The sequence below is a fragment of the Helicoverpa armigera genome, chromosome 26, assembly GCF_030705265.1.
Source record: "Helicoverpa armigera isolate CAAS_96S chromosome 26, ASM3070526v1, whole genome shotgun sequence".
In the NCBI taxonomy this organism is placed as follows: domain Eukaryota; kingdom Metazoa; phylum Arthropoda; class Insecta; order Lepidoptera; family Noctuidae; genus Helicoverpa; species Helicoverpa armigera.
In genome coordinates this window covers 6,213,796-6,230,425 of record NC_087145.1, presented here as the reverse complement: position 1 = coordinate 6,230,425, position 16,630 = coordinate 6,213,796, and the positions used below count along the sequence as shown (strand labels likewise).

Here is a 16,630-nt window from a genome sequence, read left to right as displayed (position 1 = left end):
AGATATCTGTGTTAAATTTATGCTCAAAAATTAGTACCTAAGTAAAGTAAAACGAAGTTAATGACAATAATGAAGGTTATTTTCGAAACTTTAGGTAAAATGATTGCTATCGCGTATCACTCGGTCTCGCTCGCTCGCGCGCTCGCGCTGTCATGTCGTAGATAAGACACTCACACATCGACACTCACGCACACACGTAGACATTAGTTTTCTCTGTCTACGCACACATAGCTGCCATCACGCACACACTGTGGCCGCGGGGGAATTCTGTTATGATTTGTGTTTAACCGTGGGCTAAATTCTGAAATACCATGAAATTACAACATCAAAAAAAACAGCGCATATTAGCTTTTTCCCACCTACCGTAATTCAAATCGATTATTTACGTATTTAATTTTAACCTCCTTGACTATGGCACGGATGCAAATCAACAGCTTGTATAAAGCGGCGCGCGCGCACGACTCGGGTCATTCGTTCGCCGACCGTTGCCGAGTGCACACCTCACACAAATTCGTGATAAATAATTGTAGTGACTAATACTGTGTTAATTGGAATAAACCATGTGATTGTGTGGGGTTCTCTTTGTTTTATTTAACGATGTCGGATCCTGACGCCGACATATATATATATATTTTGGGAGAACAGACCTGTTAATTTTCTAACTAAATAATATAGCATTACCTTCATAGAACTTGTTGAAGAGCATGTCGACATGGGCCCGGTTGCCGGGCACGCGGTACAGCCCCTCGGACGCCAGCCCCTCGCGCTCGATGAACTCCACGCACTTCTCCACGAACAGAGGGATGCCGTGACCGCCCTAGGGGAATTTGAAGAAGAACATTATAGTGAGAAAGAAACTGTCATATGGTATGAAATTAACATAATAAAACCTGGCGCCAAATATTTTCTGAACTAGTTGGATTTAATTTCAATTTATTTCAATATTCAACACAGTGTTCTCGTCATACTAAATGGCGGCTGTGCATCTAAACTCAAGCTCAAAAAGTTTTTCTTTAATTGGGTTAATACATCAGAACTTTTCGATCTTCAAGACATAAGACGGACCTTAAAACTAATAATAATGGCGTCCACGGCCGATTTCGACCACGGCGGCTGTTCTCATGTAATGAGATCAGCCAGCTGCGCAGGACATATTATAGTGCACGAGCATTTGCGAAACAGGTGCACTCCCTATTCATAACCCGATGGGACGGCAATCCGACACGACCGGAAAGAGATCACAAGCAGGACCGACATTTACGTGCTCTCCGATGCACGGGTGAGTCAATCACCAACTTCCAGACTACGGGCTCCTCTGTCTACTAAGACGACAGCCCCGTGTCGGCGGCGCGCGTTGTTCCACGCGCTCCTCAAAGAGATGTCAGCAACCCCAGCGGGGCCCAGCAGGGCCAAGGCCTGCCGGGGCTGCGGGTTGTTCGAAAGAGTTACCGCGGCCTTGGTACATAAAAGGCCTATGATGGAACACGACGGTTTTTAGTCAGTAAGAGTCTGACACTCCCTCACCGCTGCTAACCCACAGCGGGAGGGGTCATTTGATGATTTAGACATCGGAAAAAAAAGACCTCGAACACAGCAGCCGCGCTTGCGACCACTAGACCAACGAGGCAGTCACCTCCGACAACACAAAGAGACCTTAAAACTATTTTAGTAACAACAAATAAATAGATTTTAGCGACACTAATGTCCATTTGAAGTAAGAAAAGTGTTGCTTACCTGTGGACCCCAGTTTTGTACTGACTGCGTGTTGTTAATTTGTGCTGCATTCTTCTTTGAATCTTTGCTCTTTGAGAACTCCTGAAATAAGATAGGTATAAATAGTTTCTTCACTTTTTATTTTCAGTATTTGTCGTAGCGACAACCAAAATAATATAATCATCTTTGAAGAAAAGCATCTAAAGTACAGTTCGTCAGATACAGTCTAGAGTCAGACTAGCAGACGAAGAGCAATAGTAAATAGGATCCAGGTTTTCCTTTCGGTGTGGAACCATAAAAGTTAATTTAAATCAGTCGCTTTTCTATTATCTTTCGCAGACATTTTATGCAACATATTTTTCAGGCAATGGTAACAAATCAGTTAATAGTACTACCTTATGCCTGCGGTCGTGCTTGCTAAAGGGATGATGACGGCGCCGCGTGTCCGCCGTGCTCGATGACGAGTTGTCTTGCGCTGACGATGGGTACTCGCCTGATAGCATCTGAGAGAGAAAGTACATCTCATTTGAAGAGTCTGGTTACTACTATCCTGTGGTTATTGAATACAAAAGGGCTGCCTTGAATTTGAACGTGAAAATTACCTTTAAAATATTATGACATATCTAAAAATCTTGAATCAAGATTGTTTGCCTATCTGATGTGTATGCGCGTCCGCAGTGCAATATTGTTAAATGTTGTGTTCTTGTCAGAGATAAACGAACGGAAGTTATATCCGATAGCTGAATGATCACAATTACATGCTTAATTATATGTAGTTAATTATTTACATGCTTATGTTCCACAGACCTTATGTGTAGGTTCGTGATGCGGCGGCGGGGGCAGAGGCCTGGGCCTCCGGGTCTCGCCATCCGAACTGCCTTCGCTTGACTCACTTGCAGCTAAGTATAAAGAAATTAGCTTTAAATACGGTATGCTACTTATTGTTATTGTTTACTTACACAAATTGTGTGTTTCGAAATACATATAACTCTGTTTAATAAATAGCCAATGCTCATAATGACGTCATAATCCGATGCGTTATTGTGCTGGTGAGACAAGAGTGACTAACTTAATGTGACGTAGGTGTATACCTACGAGCACAAACTCTATTCTCAATTTGACGTTAAGAGCACTCGTTATTATGCTATAGCTATTGTATTAAAACACACAAATAGTGAAATCGCAGTCGCATTTTATATCATCAAAGTCAATCTCAACCATCGTTTTAACATCTCAAAATTATTGTTAATTGCAGCAATTAGTCGTTATTATAGCATTAAAAAAAAAACTCGTACCTTTGTCCTCCTGTGTCCTGGCTCTGTAGCCGGTGGGTAACTCGGGTGGTCCCACGAACATGCCCAACTTGGGCACGCGCGGGCTTTGGACGGCTACCAGGTTGCCCAATGATCTGTTGACATAAGGGTTCATTAACAGAGGAAGTAAGAAAGTAAGAAAATAATGATAGCCAAATGTGCTGTTAGCTAAAATAGATCCAATTTAATTATATAGAATTTTGATTGCCCTTTGTTTACCAATATTGAAAAATCTATTCACCATATAATTTTATAATCAATTTGCCATAGTACCTAATGTAGATCAGAAGTAGTAGTGTATCAGTGGAAGACACAATTTGAGGAGTATTGAAGACTTTTTTCAGGACACCTGAACTTTAAATGTCAATATGTCTAGATGGTGTTTGATGGCCATGTAAGGTCCACATGAGTGTAATATAACATACCGTTTCTTATAGTGCCTGGGCGCGTGGTGCGCGTTGTGGCGACGCCGCACGTGCGGCCGCGCCGCGCCCGCGCTCCCTGCGCCAGAGCCCGAGCTCGAGCCCGAGCTGTCCGTCTCCGAGAACGCTGCGATAATGGAAGAAAGACATAAGATGATGTAAGTTAATGTACACACGTAACTGAAAAATATAACAACCGTCTAATAAAACGTCTTATGACTGATGGACGAAATAAAAATAAATAAAGAACCAGTTGCTCTGCTGCATGATTGCAGGTAACGGTGTTCCTAGATGAGATATTTGTGAAGAAGCATGTTTTAATGAACAAAAGATCCTTACAAGGCTGATGTAGCGGCGCCTTCTCGTGCCGTCGATGCCTTCTTAATCTCATCATAGATGGCGCTTCCATATATTCGTTGGTCTCTTTGATCTGCAACAATGACAATAATTAATTTAATTGAACAACTGCACATAGCCTCTCCACCGTCCCACTGCAGAAAGTCCTCTTCTCATACAAAGAAGAAGTCAGCGTTAATCACCACGCTTGGTCAATACGGCGATATCACATTTTAAAATCCGTTTTTTAGGAAGATTTTTCTCTCCTTTACTCAGTCATTGGTAGATAATTCATGTAACTACTTCAGACGAAAAAAAGGTTTTACAAAACCACCACGACTATGCTTGGAATGGGTGTAAAAATACATTTATAACAATTAGTTTTTTGTTATGTTTACCTGTGCATACTGCGCATCTAGTTCAGTTTCAGAGCTGACTCCGGAAGGATGGTGGTGATGACCGCCTTGCTGCCCGCTCGAGTGCGTCCAACCCGTACGTTGGGTCTATGATAACAAAATAAAAATTATATTGAAAACTGAAACACTAAAGTAAACTTAAAATATTTTACTGAATGTAGGCTATTCCTTTACTGAAAGAGGGCTAATTATTAACACTTTTTCACATCAAAAACTACAAGTCAGTTGCGTCCGATTAGGCTGGAAAGCGATTTTTGTATAGTTTAAAAAAAACGTTTGCGCTTACGCGCTTAAAATGCGCTTAAAAATTAAACGAGGTATTATTTATCATAATCGATAGATCTAATACACGGCACGGTACAATCCACATACACGGCCCGATAAACACATTCATCTTTTTCATGATGCAGTCGGTTAAAAGCCGTTGCCTACGTGATAATGCAAATATAAGTAGAAATATCTCACCTTTCTATCAGACCTGGAGTGTGCAGGAGGACCAATAGTGATGTGCTGTAGCGCGTCGCTAACCATCGTGTAGTTATTCATGTCCAGCTTGCCTGGTTGCTGTACACAAATTATTATAAAAGTCATTAGAGTTGAGATAAAAATAAGTGAGCAGAAACTTATATTTGGTTTGGAACGCTTTTAGAATATTTAGTCACAACATGTGCTATATTTTCACTAATGAAGAACGACAAGAATATTAATTGTTTGAATCATAATCATAGTAATTTCTTTCGCGTGCTCAGATGACGAGAAGACTCCCTAGAATTCGATTCTTTCGCCGCAATCAATTCTGACTGGTATGCATTCACCATAAGAAGATTTAATCAAATTATATAATTCTTTAGGTAGAAAGTAGTAGTATTGTAAATAAGGTGTTACAGCAGCAGAACTTTAGGATTTTTTAAACGGTACAACAGGTTATCTTTTATTATATTTTCTACTAGATTTTACCTTCAAAGTCTGCGAGTGCCTGACGCGCGGCGGCGGCTGGTGCGGCCGCGTGCGCCCCGTCGTGAACGCGCGGTGCCCGTAGCTGGCCGGCTGCCACAGCCCGCCGCCATCTGAGTGTTAAACAATAATATTTATACGTATTCTAGGTAATAATTGTCATATTATATGGACCAAAGATTAGTTTACATCCTCACCCAAGAGTAGTAAAAAAACGACTGTATAAAACTACATTTCTAAAGGAAAACGGACGACACAAAAACATTACTGTGTTTAAATTATTCGACAAAGTATCTTGAAGCTAGAAAAAAAGATTGAAATCTAACTTCTTATTTAGGATACTTTGTAGGTGTTAAATCTTCAAGTTACTTCTGTGTCGGATAAAGAGGTGTGATACAATAAGAATGAATTTAAAAGTAATAATAAATTGATCCAACATGCACATATAATTTATGTTCTTTAGAAATTATTTTAATAATAAAATCTATTTACAAACAGAAAACTTCACAATAATCAGTACAAACTACTATCTTAAATTAAACAAAAATGTGTGTTACAAAAAATATAATATAAATCATGCAAAATAAATGATACATTCCTTATATATAAAAATTCTAAATTAAACATTAGTGGTTGATTTCAATTACACTAATTTAGGGCCGATTTTTCAATCATCAGTTAACTTCTATCTGAGGTATAAATATGGCGGGTTGACAGATGACATATTTTCTATACAATAGCTATGCAATAGGGTAGTGTCCAGGGTCGAAATAATGAAATAATATTTAGTCCGCTTTTTAGATCATCATCTTCCGAGCCTTTTTTCCCAACTATGTTGGGGTCGGCTTCCAGTCTAACCGGACGTAGCTGAGTACCAGTGCTTTACAAGAAGCGACTGCCCTGCCTGACCTCCTCAACCCAGTTACCCGGGCAACCCAATACCCCTTGGTTAGACTGGTGTCAGACTTACTGGCTTCTGACTACCCGTAACGACTGCCAAGGATGTTCAATGACAGCCGGGACCTACAGTTTAACGTGCCATCCGAAACACAGTCATTGGTGTCTAAGATATACTTAGAAAGTACATACAAACTTAGAAAAGTTGCATTGGTACTTGCCTGACCTGGAATCGAACCCGCGCCCTCATACTTGAGAGGTTGGTTCTTTGCCCTCTAGGCCACCACGACTTTCGTCCGCTTTTTAGATAATCAAAAAATATTGGATACGTATTTTTTCTTTTTTTAATTAAACATAAAATGACAAAGATAATACACTTCAAAAATTAGGAGTGGGGGCCTTTTACGTCACAGTGTCCTGAAAATTGTAGCAACTTGTGACGTCACACTCAACTTTAACACGCTATATCTTAACAAGTTCTGATCCAATTTAAAAAAGAAAAAATACGTATCGCTTAATTTTGGACAATCTACAAGACGGACTAATTATTATTTTTTAGGAAACTAGCCTATTGTCATATTCTACAAATACAAATTACCTCTAGGGATTGAAAAATCGGCCCTTACATTAATTACTTTTCACACCCCTCATAAATCTTTAAATTAAAATCAACCACTCAACTGATCTAAAATAAAAACCCTAAAATCTACAGCTACACACAAAAATAAACCGTTTTGCATTAACAATAAGGTCGACTATTGTCCGTCATGCAATCACCTGACTCGTGGGTGCTGAGCGAATCCTCCGAACAGTTGAGATCCGCTGCGTTATAACAGTATTGCTTATTTATTTTATATTCAGTACATTTAGGTAAATAAGTTTTATGTTACTGGTGATGCAACAGCAATATTCAAATTCAACAAGACTTTGTTTTTGTTAGTTAGTGACTTAGTTTTCAACTTATTTTTTTAATATAGTCTGCTTTCCATCAGCTGATACTAAAGTAAAGTAAAAGGTGGTCGTCTAGTCTAAGATCTAATAAAAAAAGTATAGTACAAATGGAATATGTTACGTATGCTGCGGAAGTAAGAGCGTTAACTGTATGAAGTCCACCAAAGCGGTTTTTAAGCAACCAGTAGAATTTCTCGGCTCAGGGATACTACTAGTTTGCATGACGAAATTTTACTATCAGTATTGCTGTCACCTAACCAATAACCGATAGTTTATTAACCACAACAAAAATATACAAATAAGCATAAGTATAACTTACGTGATAGATCTGCATGCATCCTGTGGTCTGGAGGTGCGGGCTCCGGTGGCGTACTAGGCGGAGGATATACGCTGAAACCTACGAAAAATAAACGCTTTACTTTTCAGTATTTACCGTTAACTTGGCCCCACGGAATAACTAAGATGAGTGGAGATGCCGTATGGCAGGTAAGCCCCTTATAGGTTTCACAAAAATGGGCGGGTTCCAAAGAAGGCGTTCCTCGTTCCCTGAACACCCGTATTTTAGCGACGCTAATTTCTTCGAAGATATTCCGTTATGACATCTCCGCTCGACGTTTTGTTTTCCATGGCTGGCACACACACGCATCGCAAATAAACACCACACAAAAATTGTATGTTTTGCATTTGCTTTTATAAAACAACCATTCAAATTCACACGTTGAAATCCAAACACACAAAACACAAGTCTTTTGAATAGTCGGTAGAAAGATACTGTACCTTTCAGAAATCCTCTATTCTTAGAATTGTTGAGTGTATCGCTGTATTCAGAATCGATGTCTGCACGTGAGTCGGGACCGATCAGTAAGTCCAGTGAATTCGTCAGCTTATGTTCTCTCCTGGAAGAAAATATATATGATCAGGCACGACGAATAATGTCTTCGATTGACTCTCGTCTATATTTGTGATTATGTAATTATGCCATCGCAATCACCGAAGCAGACTTTCCTATGTGACAGTTCTGTAGATGTAGAACCTGTTTCTGCATTAACATAGTTTATTTATAGTTATACAATACTGGATAAGCCACAAAGCAAGAGTAGCAACTGCTAGGGGCTCCTTGAGAAGCTCTGCACAAGTGAACTGACATTTTTTGATCTTTTGCTGTCAATGACGTTAGAATTGTGTACTACTTTGTAAGGTCTTATCCTTGCTTCGGATCCCGCGCTATTCTCGCTGCGGGTCCCGTTCTTTTCTTGCTACAGGTCGGAGCTTGGTTGATACTGTATGTATCGATATATACGCACATATGGTTGAGATGGTAGGAGTGGTTCCTGGGCGGCGGCGCGGGGCGGGCGGCGGCCACGTCGGGCAGGTTGTGCGGCTGCTGCATGCTCAGTACTCACATATGGTTGAGATGGTAGGAGTGGTTCCTGGGCGGCGGCGCGGGGCGGGCGGCGGCCACGTCGGGCAGGTTGTGCGGCTGCTCCATGCGGAAGGCTCGCTCGATCTCGCCCTTACGCTCCCACACCTCCTTGAAGAACGGCGTGTAGAACGCAGCTGCAGAAAAAAAAAATTAATACAGTAGTTCACAACAAGACATAAGAATTGCAAAGCTAAAGTGGCAATGCGAAAAAGCCGGGTCCAGTCATGTATCATTTGGGCGATGCGATCACCGTCTGGATCCAGCCAAATGCGTCCAGTAGCCACCACCAGGGAATGGTTGCGGGTTGCTAAAGATCGAGTAAAATGGCAAGTATATAGAATGTCCGAATATAGACTGGTAGCCAACGTCAGCTAAGAAGTCAAGGTCCCTAATTCCCTGTACTGGAAATACAAATATGAACATTGCAAATCAGTTGCTCGAACGAAATAAAACATGTACATATTTCTAAGAAGTATGTACATGTACGACCTCCTCAACCAAGGTACCCGGGCAACCCGATACTCCTTGCGAAGAACCCTAAATAAAATTGGGATAATATAAATGAAGATGATGTTGACAACTTACACTTATTCTCAGCACTAGACGTATAAGTAGTGAAGTGTGCACACAGGCGGTCTGCCGTCGCGTTGCCTTCCGTGATGAGCGCGTGACCGAGGTCTGTACCGAAGAACGTGCTGGCTGCAGAACCACCACCGTCGGTGACCGCTACCATTTGTATTGGCAGGTTCGAGATGTCCATCATCATCTCGCAAGCCATTTTCCCAACATGTTGGGGTCGGGTTCCAGTCTCACCGGATGCAGCTGAGTACCAGTGTTTTACAAGGAGCGACTGCCTATCTGACCTCCTTAACCCAGTTACCCGGACAACCCGATACTCTTTGGCTGGACTGGCGTCCGACTTCATCATTCAGAGGTTGGGATGTTCATCATTTGACATTGACATGCTGCGAAGAACCCCAAATAAAATGGGATAAGGGTAAGAGGATGATGATAATGATAACTTACACTTATTCTCAGCACTAGACGTGTAAGTAGTGAAGTGTGCACACAGCCGGTCTGCCGTCGCGTTGCCTTCCGTGATGAGCGCGTGACCGAGGTCTGTGCCGAAGAACGTGCTGGCTGCAGAACCTCCACCATCGGTGACCGCTACCATTTGTATTGGTAGGTTCGGGATGTTCATTGAGAAGGCGCTGGGAAGGATGAAAAAGGTTATTGATTATGATCAAAGAAAGAAAGAAAATACACTTATTCACGACGGTATGACATATAGACAAAATGAAAATAATAACAAGAACAACAAAACAAAAAACGAGTAGAAAGAGCACATAAAGGGAAATATGCGTCACACCCACGTGAAACGGCCCTCGCTTAGCAAAATGCTGAGACCCTATGCACGGGACAAAGCCTCAGCGCTGATTTTCAGCGAAAGCCGAATAAGTAAAGCAAATTAAGGTAACGAGAGTCATATAAACTTATTAAAATAAAAAAAAAACTAAACAAGAAAACGTTGTTTAAATCTGAGTAATGTATCTAACTTATTGTTTTTGCCAATTAAGGTATTTTTCCGATTGATTAATTTAGTGGTTTAAGCTATAGGCATTCGGAATAAGTTCTTCCATGAAGACGTTCAAAGCCGTTACCATTGACAATAAGTATAATAATGTTATGACCAAAACAAACTTACTTCAAAGTAGCCAAGCTAGCCTTCCTCTTGGCGGAGTATATGAGTATGAAGCCGTGGATCAGCTCCTCTCGGAACTGACTCGCACCGTGGAAGCTTGAGATTATCACCTGCGAAACATCATGTTTTGTAATAAAAAAAATTGCTTTAGAAAATTTGCAATCGAACACGCCTTATTTAAAGTTGAGAATCTCAGTCACCCGATTGTCAGATGACCCTAGAAGCTTCTAAAAGGGCTGACTAGTTCATTTGTGAATTAAGGGGAGTCTTAATTTCTTCGCCTTGAAATATCCTAAAGGTTGGGTATGATATATCTATATTCAGTGTTACCCCATCAACAAAACAATGTGTTTTTGACTTTCACGCTTGGGAGGTAACGCCTCGTGGCAAAAAATGTGCTTCTGTATTCTTCATATCGAGTGAGCTGCGGGTTTAATTACCTATCAAGCCCTATTGAATTCTCAAATCCTGGCGGGTTTTGATGTATTTGTATCGGTATTGGGTTGCCTGGGTAACTGGGTTGAGGAGGTCATATAGGCAGTCGCTCCTTGTAAAGCACTGCTACTCAGCTGCACCCGGTTAGATTGGAAGCCGACCCCTATATAGTTGGGAAAAGGCTCGGGAGATGATCATCATCTTTTGATGTGTTCTGAAGTCCTGATGACTTTTGATGTGTTCTGCAGTCTTTATGACTTTTGATGTGTTCTGACGTCTTTTGCAGGAAATACATACCTCGACTTTCCTCTTGGAGTCGCCGAGGAAGGTCTCGATGACGATGGAGCGGTCGCCGGTGAGGAAGCAGGCGCGGTGCAGCAGCAGCGGGCTCAGCACCCGCTCGGGGGAGTACGGGTCGTCGCAGAACATGCACACCATTATCCTGGGGACAAGTGCTAGTTGGTAAATAGTGTAAAAAAATATGTTTGTGGAGTATTTGCAACGTTAGTCATTTAAAGTGCAAATATCTCTGTGTATTCCTCTCCATTCCACTATCTCTATAAAGCACACATTCCGCGGTGTATGTAGTGGCGTTGCGGTAACAATGGTGCTGCGAGCCGCGCGAGTTTACGAGGCTTGTGACGCCTGTGACGCAAAGGCTCCTAATGGCTCACTCCGTCCGTAAGATTCACACTGATATGGAATCTATTAGCTATTCTCGCTCTTATTTACTATCTCCTTCATTCATTCTCTCTTTCTCTCTCTCTCTCGCCCACTAATGTCTCTCTAACATGCTCTCTGTAAATCTAACTCACTCACTCAGTGTCTCTCTAATTCACTCAGTCTCATTCACTCAGTCTCCCTCACTCACTGCCTCTCTAACTCACTCTCTGTCTCTCACACTTAATCACTGACTCTTTAACTCCACTACTACACAGTTACCTGATATCGGAATCGAAGCAGACAATAACGTCTCTGTAGAGATGCGCGTAGCTCGCCTTCTCCCTGTTGGCCCGGACCAGCTCCTGCACCGCGTCCGACGTCAGACCCTCCGTGCCCAGCTCGTTCACTGTCGCCTCCATGTACGAACAGTGTAGGCTAAAATTAAAAAAAATATAATATTTAAGTTCGTCTTGCCTAGTGAGCTGTAGGTTTAATCACCTAATAAGAGCAGTTTTTTTATGGGACATCATCAAGTGACTCCTCCTGCTGTGTCAGACTTAAAACCCACCATGTTCCTTGTAGAGCCCTTTATGTACCAGGGCCGCGGTAACTCGCGAGAACAATCCCACAGCTATCTATTAAGTCCTAGTGTCAGCTTTACGACCACTGACGTGAAATTGTAACAACCATTGTTGCTGTAGCACTCAAGGATGTCAGGTTTAAGTGTCCTCTCAGGCAAACAATATTTAGAATACTAACTGTGTGACATAAAAAAGTATTTCATACAAAAGTATATTATTAAATTAGATTATACAAGAAATACTAACTTGTCAGCCAGATTCTGTCCCTCTTCCTGCAATCTCGTGAGTTCTTTCTTGTCCATGCCCTCATCTTGCACAAACATCACTACTAATGGTAGGCCCTAGAACAAAGATACATACATCATGATCTATCTGTTTTATATAAATCTCTAATCGCAAACCAAAGGATGGATAGATTATGGAAACCCGCAATCAACAATGTGTGCAGATGATTTATCTATATATATAAAAATGAAACCCGGTTTCCGTTGTCACGACATAACATGAAAACAAAAAAGTAACTTAGACCCGGGAGAAGGTAGTTTTTGTCACCATCCGGCTACGGGACGCGGGTGAAACCGCGGGCGAAAGCTAGTTGTTTATGAATTAGATTGACAACGAGGAATGTGTTGATCGATTTTAGGATAACTATTAAATACATAGATCTGTTTATGAAGTGTATATAAATAAAATACGTCATATTTTACCTGGAAAGGCAGTTTATCTTCTTGTTCTAAGCTAGAAAGCAGCGTCTTTTCAGCACAACCCCTGATGTATTCGAAGGACTCTTGATCTTGATAAACACAGAAGTATCCTAGAAAAAAAAGATACATCAATAGAAGATCTAACCAATTCACTTATGAGATTACTTGGTACGCGTAAAACTGCTGGAGATAGAGTTAAAACACCACGAATCTGTTTTTTTTCCATAAACTTACTATTTTGTGAGTGTCGAGTGTTTAAGCAAGTTACGCTATCGTCACGAGACATACCATTAGGGGCAAAATCATCAATGCAGGTAGTTTCAGCGCTGAAGTCGTCAGTGCGCAGCCTCTGCTCGACGCGCCAGCTGTGCCCGGCCACATTGACGCGACGCTCCGAGTCGCAGCCCGCTAGCAGGCGCTTGCCGAACTCGCCCGCTATGCCTTCCACCTGAGGGGAAAAATGTTTTAAGAAAACCGAAGTTTATGTAATAATAATGTTTGTAAAGCAATATTAGTGGTTTGAAATGTAAAGGGGCGAGGATTTATTTGTGTGCTGTGACGGTTTATGACATGATATCTGCTTATACCGTCATATCGCAGTTACAACTCTAAAATATAGTATTGTATAGGTACCATATTATATACAAGTGTACTATGTATGTAGTACCTCAGTGTAAATTACTTCTTATGTATTTTGAAAGATTACATAGATTGTTTGATAAAAAATAGCTCATTTGCAATATTTATTTTATATTTTTGTGATAGTTTAGCTCATTTGTTTCATTTAATTCTATAGAAAATAAGTAGGTATATATTTTACGAAATTAAAAACACTTCTAGATGTGTTTTTCACTATCACTACGAAGCACTTTTAAACCATTGAAATACTTACGCCCAATATAATGACGTTGATCTGGTTGGAGTCCGTAGTAAGAGCCCATGGAGCCGCCGGAGGTCCCGCGTGACACTGAGACTCTCCCGTTGATGTCAAAGATCTGTCAAATGAGAGAAGTTTATACTTGTTGCCTTTTTTATATTACACAACAAGTATCAAAATCTGGAGCACATGGCCAGACGCACGAGGCGATCTATCATAAGGCTAGGCAACACTTGGAGTGATCTGTAAGTGGATGGGTAACCGTCTTGTTATGACGAGTTTCAGCGTCTTTCGGAAGTCACATAAATTGGTGGATCCCGGCTGTCATCAATCGGAAACTCAGAAAGTCTGACAACGAGTCATACTAAAGGATATCGGGTTGTCGGACTAAATGGGTTGAGAAGGTCAGATAGGCAGTTGCTCCATTTAAAACACTGGCACTCAGCTGCATCCAGTAAGGCTGGAAGTCAACATGGGTAAAGGCTAAACAGATGACGATTATAGTGTAAATAAATTCCTCGACTCACCCGACTCTAGTATTGAGTATAACAGGCAGGGTGGCGTCTAAGCAGTTGGCGCCGGCTGGACAGTGCTCGCGCATCGGACAGTGCACAAACCCTAGATGTTGGAACAGCATCAGCTTTCGATCTTGCTCCATGCGGTCTAGCATCTTGTATCTGGGGAAAATAGAAGGTTTTTGTAATGAGATTTTAGGGACAAAACTATCTTCAAAATCAAAGTGATGATGATACGAAGTGAGAGTTAAATTCTAGTTAGAAGGTACTCCAAATAAGACATAATTTTCAACTTTATTTCTAAAGTATAAGGTTCAATGTAGAAAAAATAAATTAGAGTAGCTTGAAGTGCTGGTATCTGTCCATTCAGATTTATATAACAAACCGTAGACAAAAAACAATAAGCTAGGGTTTGTTATATTTTAAAAATTGGCTGTCGTGGACGCCACAGAAGTCTTAATAATGGTTCTCTTAGTGAACCACAAAACTACTGAAACAATAAATAAAAACTTACCTAAAGTCATCTTGAAGTACATCAGTGATCTCTTTGATGTCCTCCTGAGTGATGGTACCGGTCGGCGATATGCTTTTGAAGTGGTAGAACAGATCAGCATGTTCCAGCAGTAACTCCTGCAAATAAAATTCATACTTAGTTTCAAGTAGAAGAAACATCAGGAAAATCACTGTTATGAACGTAAAATACTGTGTATATAAAAATGATTGTCTATATCCCTTGGTCACGCGTAAACTGGCTGGATCGATTAAGCTGACGATATTTTTTTTTTGCGAAGAGCAGCTAGTATACAACGTTTATCTTCTGGTTCCAGGTAATTCCTGTAGCCTCACCTGGAAGTTGTCCTTAGCGCGTCTCTGTATCTGCCGCTGGTGCTGGTCGTACACGCGCTGCTGCCGCTCCTCCGACAGCGCCTCGTAGCACTCGCGCCCCATCAGCAGCACCCGCACTTCCGACAGCTGCTTGCCGGGGGTCACGTACCCGGTCTCCTCGAGGAGACGCTTGAATTGTTGGCACCATCTGTGTAGGGAGAAATGAGATATATATGTAGTAAAAAAAACTGGTTTTGTGACTAAAATAAAGATTATTATGTGCGATAATCTGCTAAGAAATTCAACAAGAAATTGAAGTCAAATCATGAGCTCACAATCTATGATAAGAGTAATTTACATATATCACACAAAACACTTAGAAGCTGAAAGAATATTGGCATACAAAAGTATCCAAGAAAACTCCCAATAAATTATGTAAATTAAAAATGAAAACTCCTGAAAGAATATTGGCACACTAAAATCTCCAAGTAAAAAGCTATTCAATGAACTTACTCGTAATTCCTATGCTCCTCCTGAGCCTCGTGTAAGTAGGTCTTGAAGACGGCAGCTGCTTCGTTAGACTCCAGTATTTCGTACGGTATCTTCTGCGATTGACCCAATGTCTATGAAGAAAAATACATAAAATTAACTCTTTTTAATTTTTGTACCTAGATATTCCTTTTTTATAGGTTTTTTTCTTGTTGGATCCCATTGAATCGCCATTTATGACGTCATTTTTACTAATCTTGTTATTTTTTAATAATAATTATGACATTCTTGCAACTCATTTATGGAATAAAATAAATAACAGCTGTGTCTTGTCAATATTTTGTTTTTGTAATTTTATTTACCAAAAATATTTTAGCAAAGAAACGTGTATGTATACATACCTGATATCTAGCCCTCTCCCCGACTCTGAGCGTGGTGTCGATAGCGAGGGGGCTGTCCAGCTCCGACCCTGACTCAGAGCCCGAGTCCTGGTGCCGACCCTCGCTGAAGTACACCGAGAAGTCGCGGTGAGAACGTAGCTGACGTACTACCATTGGCCAGTCACTGAAAGAGGAAAAAAGGTTAAGCAATCAATCATTGCAAGGCACGGGCTCTATTACATACAAGGAGTAAGTGTATCATCATGCCTGCTCTACATTGGAACACAAATTAAACATGCATATTTAGAACAAAGGCATTTCTTGATATTTATTAAAACCGAAGAGTTTGTTTTTGGAAGCGCAAATTTCAGATCAAGAACTTTAACTACTGGATATAAGTTTGATCTATGAAGAAGAAGCTCTATTCAATCAGTCAATTTATCTTTATCGGACTTCTATTAATGTTAGTTCAGCTTTTATAACAACTTACTTCTCTTGCAAGTCTTCAGTGGGTAGCTGCATTCTAGACAGCACTTGTGGCAACTTAGCCAACTGCTTGCGAAGCTTCTTAGCTGCTCTTTCTTCTTTCAGTCTCCGTATGTGACGACGGTACACCACCTACACAAACATCATTATATTATAGGAATATTTTGACAGCAATGGTTGAAGAGACCTTTCAAAAACCGTTAGTGGTAATGACATATTGCGCCGACCCCAATTGAAATTGGGAACAGGGCAGGAGAAAGAAGAAGTAGGTACTATACAGACATGATAGTAACAATCTTTTGCTATCAGTCCCGATACATTTTGTCAGACGACATGCAAAATTATTTCGTTCGTGTATATGAGTTCGTGGTCAGTCGATTGTGAGATATATTCCTGGAGAGACAAATAGTTGTTACTTACTTGAGTCCCGTCGTTTCCAAACTGCTGCACAAACTTGATCCATTCCGGGTAATGACACAATCTCTTGCTAGCTGCCGACCACATCTCCCTGCAAAGTTACAAGAAGTTTAGCCAATGGTAACAAATTC

At 40.9% G+C, this 16,630-nt stretch overlaps 1 protein-coding gene across 1 annotated transcript in view; it reads right to left on the bottom strand.

Moving 5' to 3' along the window:
• LOC110375039 (rho GTPase-activating protein 190) overlaps positions 1-16,630 on the bottom strand; it is a 34,539-nt gene that overhangs the window by 8,687 nt on the left and 9,222 nt on the right. Inside the window, exons 8-36 of the mRNA XM_064041696.1 lie at positions 16,503-16,590; positions 16,087-16,214; positions 15,618-15,780; positions 15,241-15,350; positions 14,749-14,935; positions 14,417-14,532; positions 13,915-14,064; positions 13,403-13,505; positions 12,799-12,958; positions 12,514-12,620; positions 12,053-12,147; positions 11,505-11,660; positions 10,860-11,004; positions 10,131-10,237; positions 9,452-9,636; positions 8,406-8,559; positions 7,780-7,898; positions 7,322-7,399; positions 6,829-6,873; positions 5,158-5,267; positions 4,666-4,764; positions 4,183-4,287; positions 3,788-3,878; positions 3,452-3,575; positions 3,009-3,121; positions 2,521-2,612; positions 2,109-2,216; positions 1,735-1,815; positions 682-817 (exon numbers count right to left, since the gene is read on the bottom strand). Coding sequence (XP_063897766.1) covers positions 682-817; positions 1,735-1,815; positions 2,109-2,216; positions 2,521-2,612; positions 3,009-3,121; positions 3,452-3,575; positions 3,788-3,878; positions 4,183-4,287; positions 4,666-4,764; positions 5,158-5,267; positions 6,829-6,873; positions 7,322-7,399; positions 7,780-7,898; positions 8,406-8,559; positions 9,452-9,636; positions 10,131-10,237; positions 10,860-11,004; positions 11,505-11,660; positions 12,053-12,147; positions 12,514-12,620; positions 12,799-12,958; positions 13,403-13,505; positions 13,915-14,064; positions 14,417-14,532; positions 14,749-14,935; positions 15,241-15,350; positions 15,618-15,780; positions 16,087-16,214; positions 16,503-16,590 — 3,455 coding nt within the window. The remainder of the gene's footprint in view (positions 1-681; positions 818-1,734; positions 1,816-2,108; positions 2,217-2,520; positions 2,613-3,008; positions 3,122-3,451; positions 3,576-3,787; positions 3,879-4,182; positions 4,288-4,665; positions 4,765-5,157; positions 5,268-6,828; positions 6,874-7,321; positions 7,400-7,779; positions 7,899-8,405; positions 8,560-9,451; positions 9,637-10,130; positions 10,238-10,859; positions 11,005-11,504; positions 11,661-12,052; positions 12,148-12,513; positions 12,621-12,798; positions 12,959-13,402; positions 13,506-13,914; positions 14,065-14,416; positions 14,533-14,748; positions 14,936-15,240; positions 15,351-15,617; positions 15,781-16,086; positions 16,215-16,502; positions 16,591-16,630) is intronic.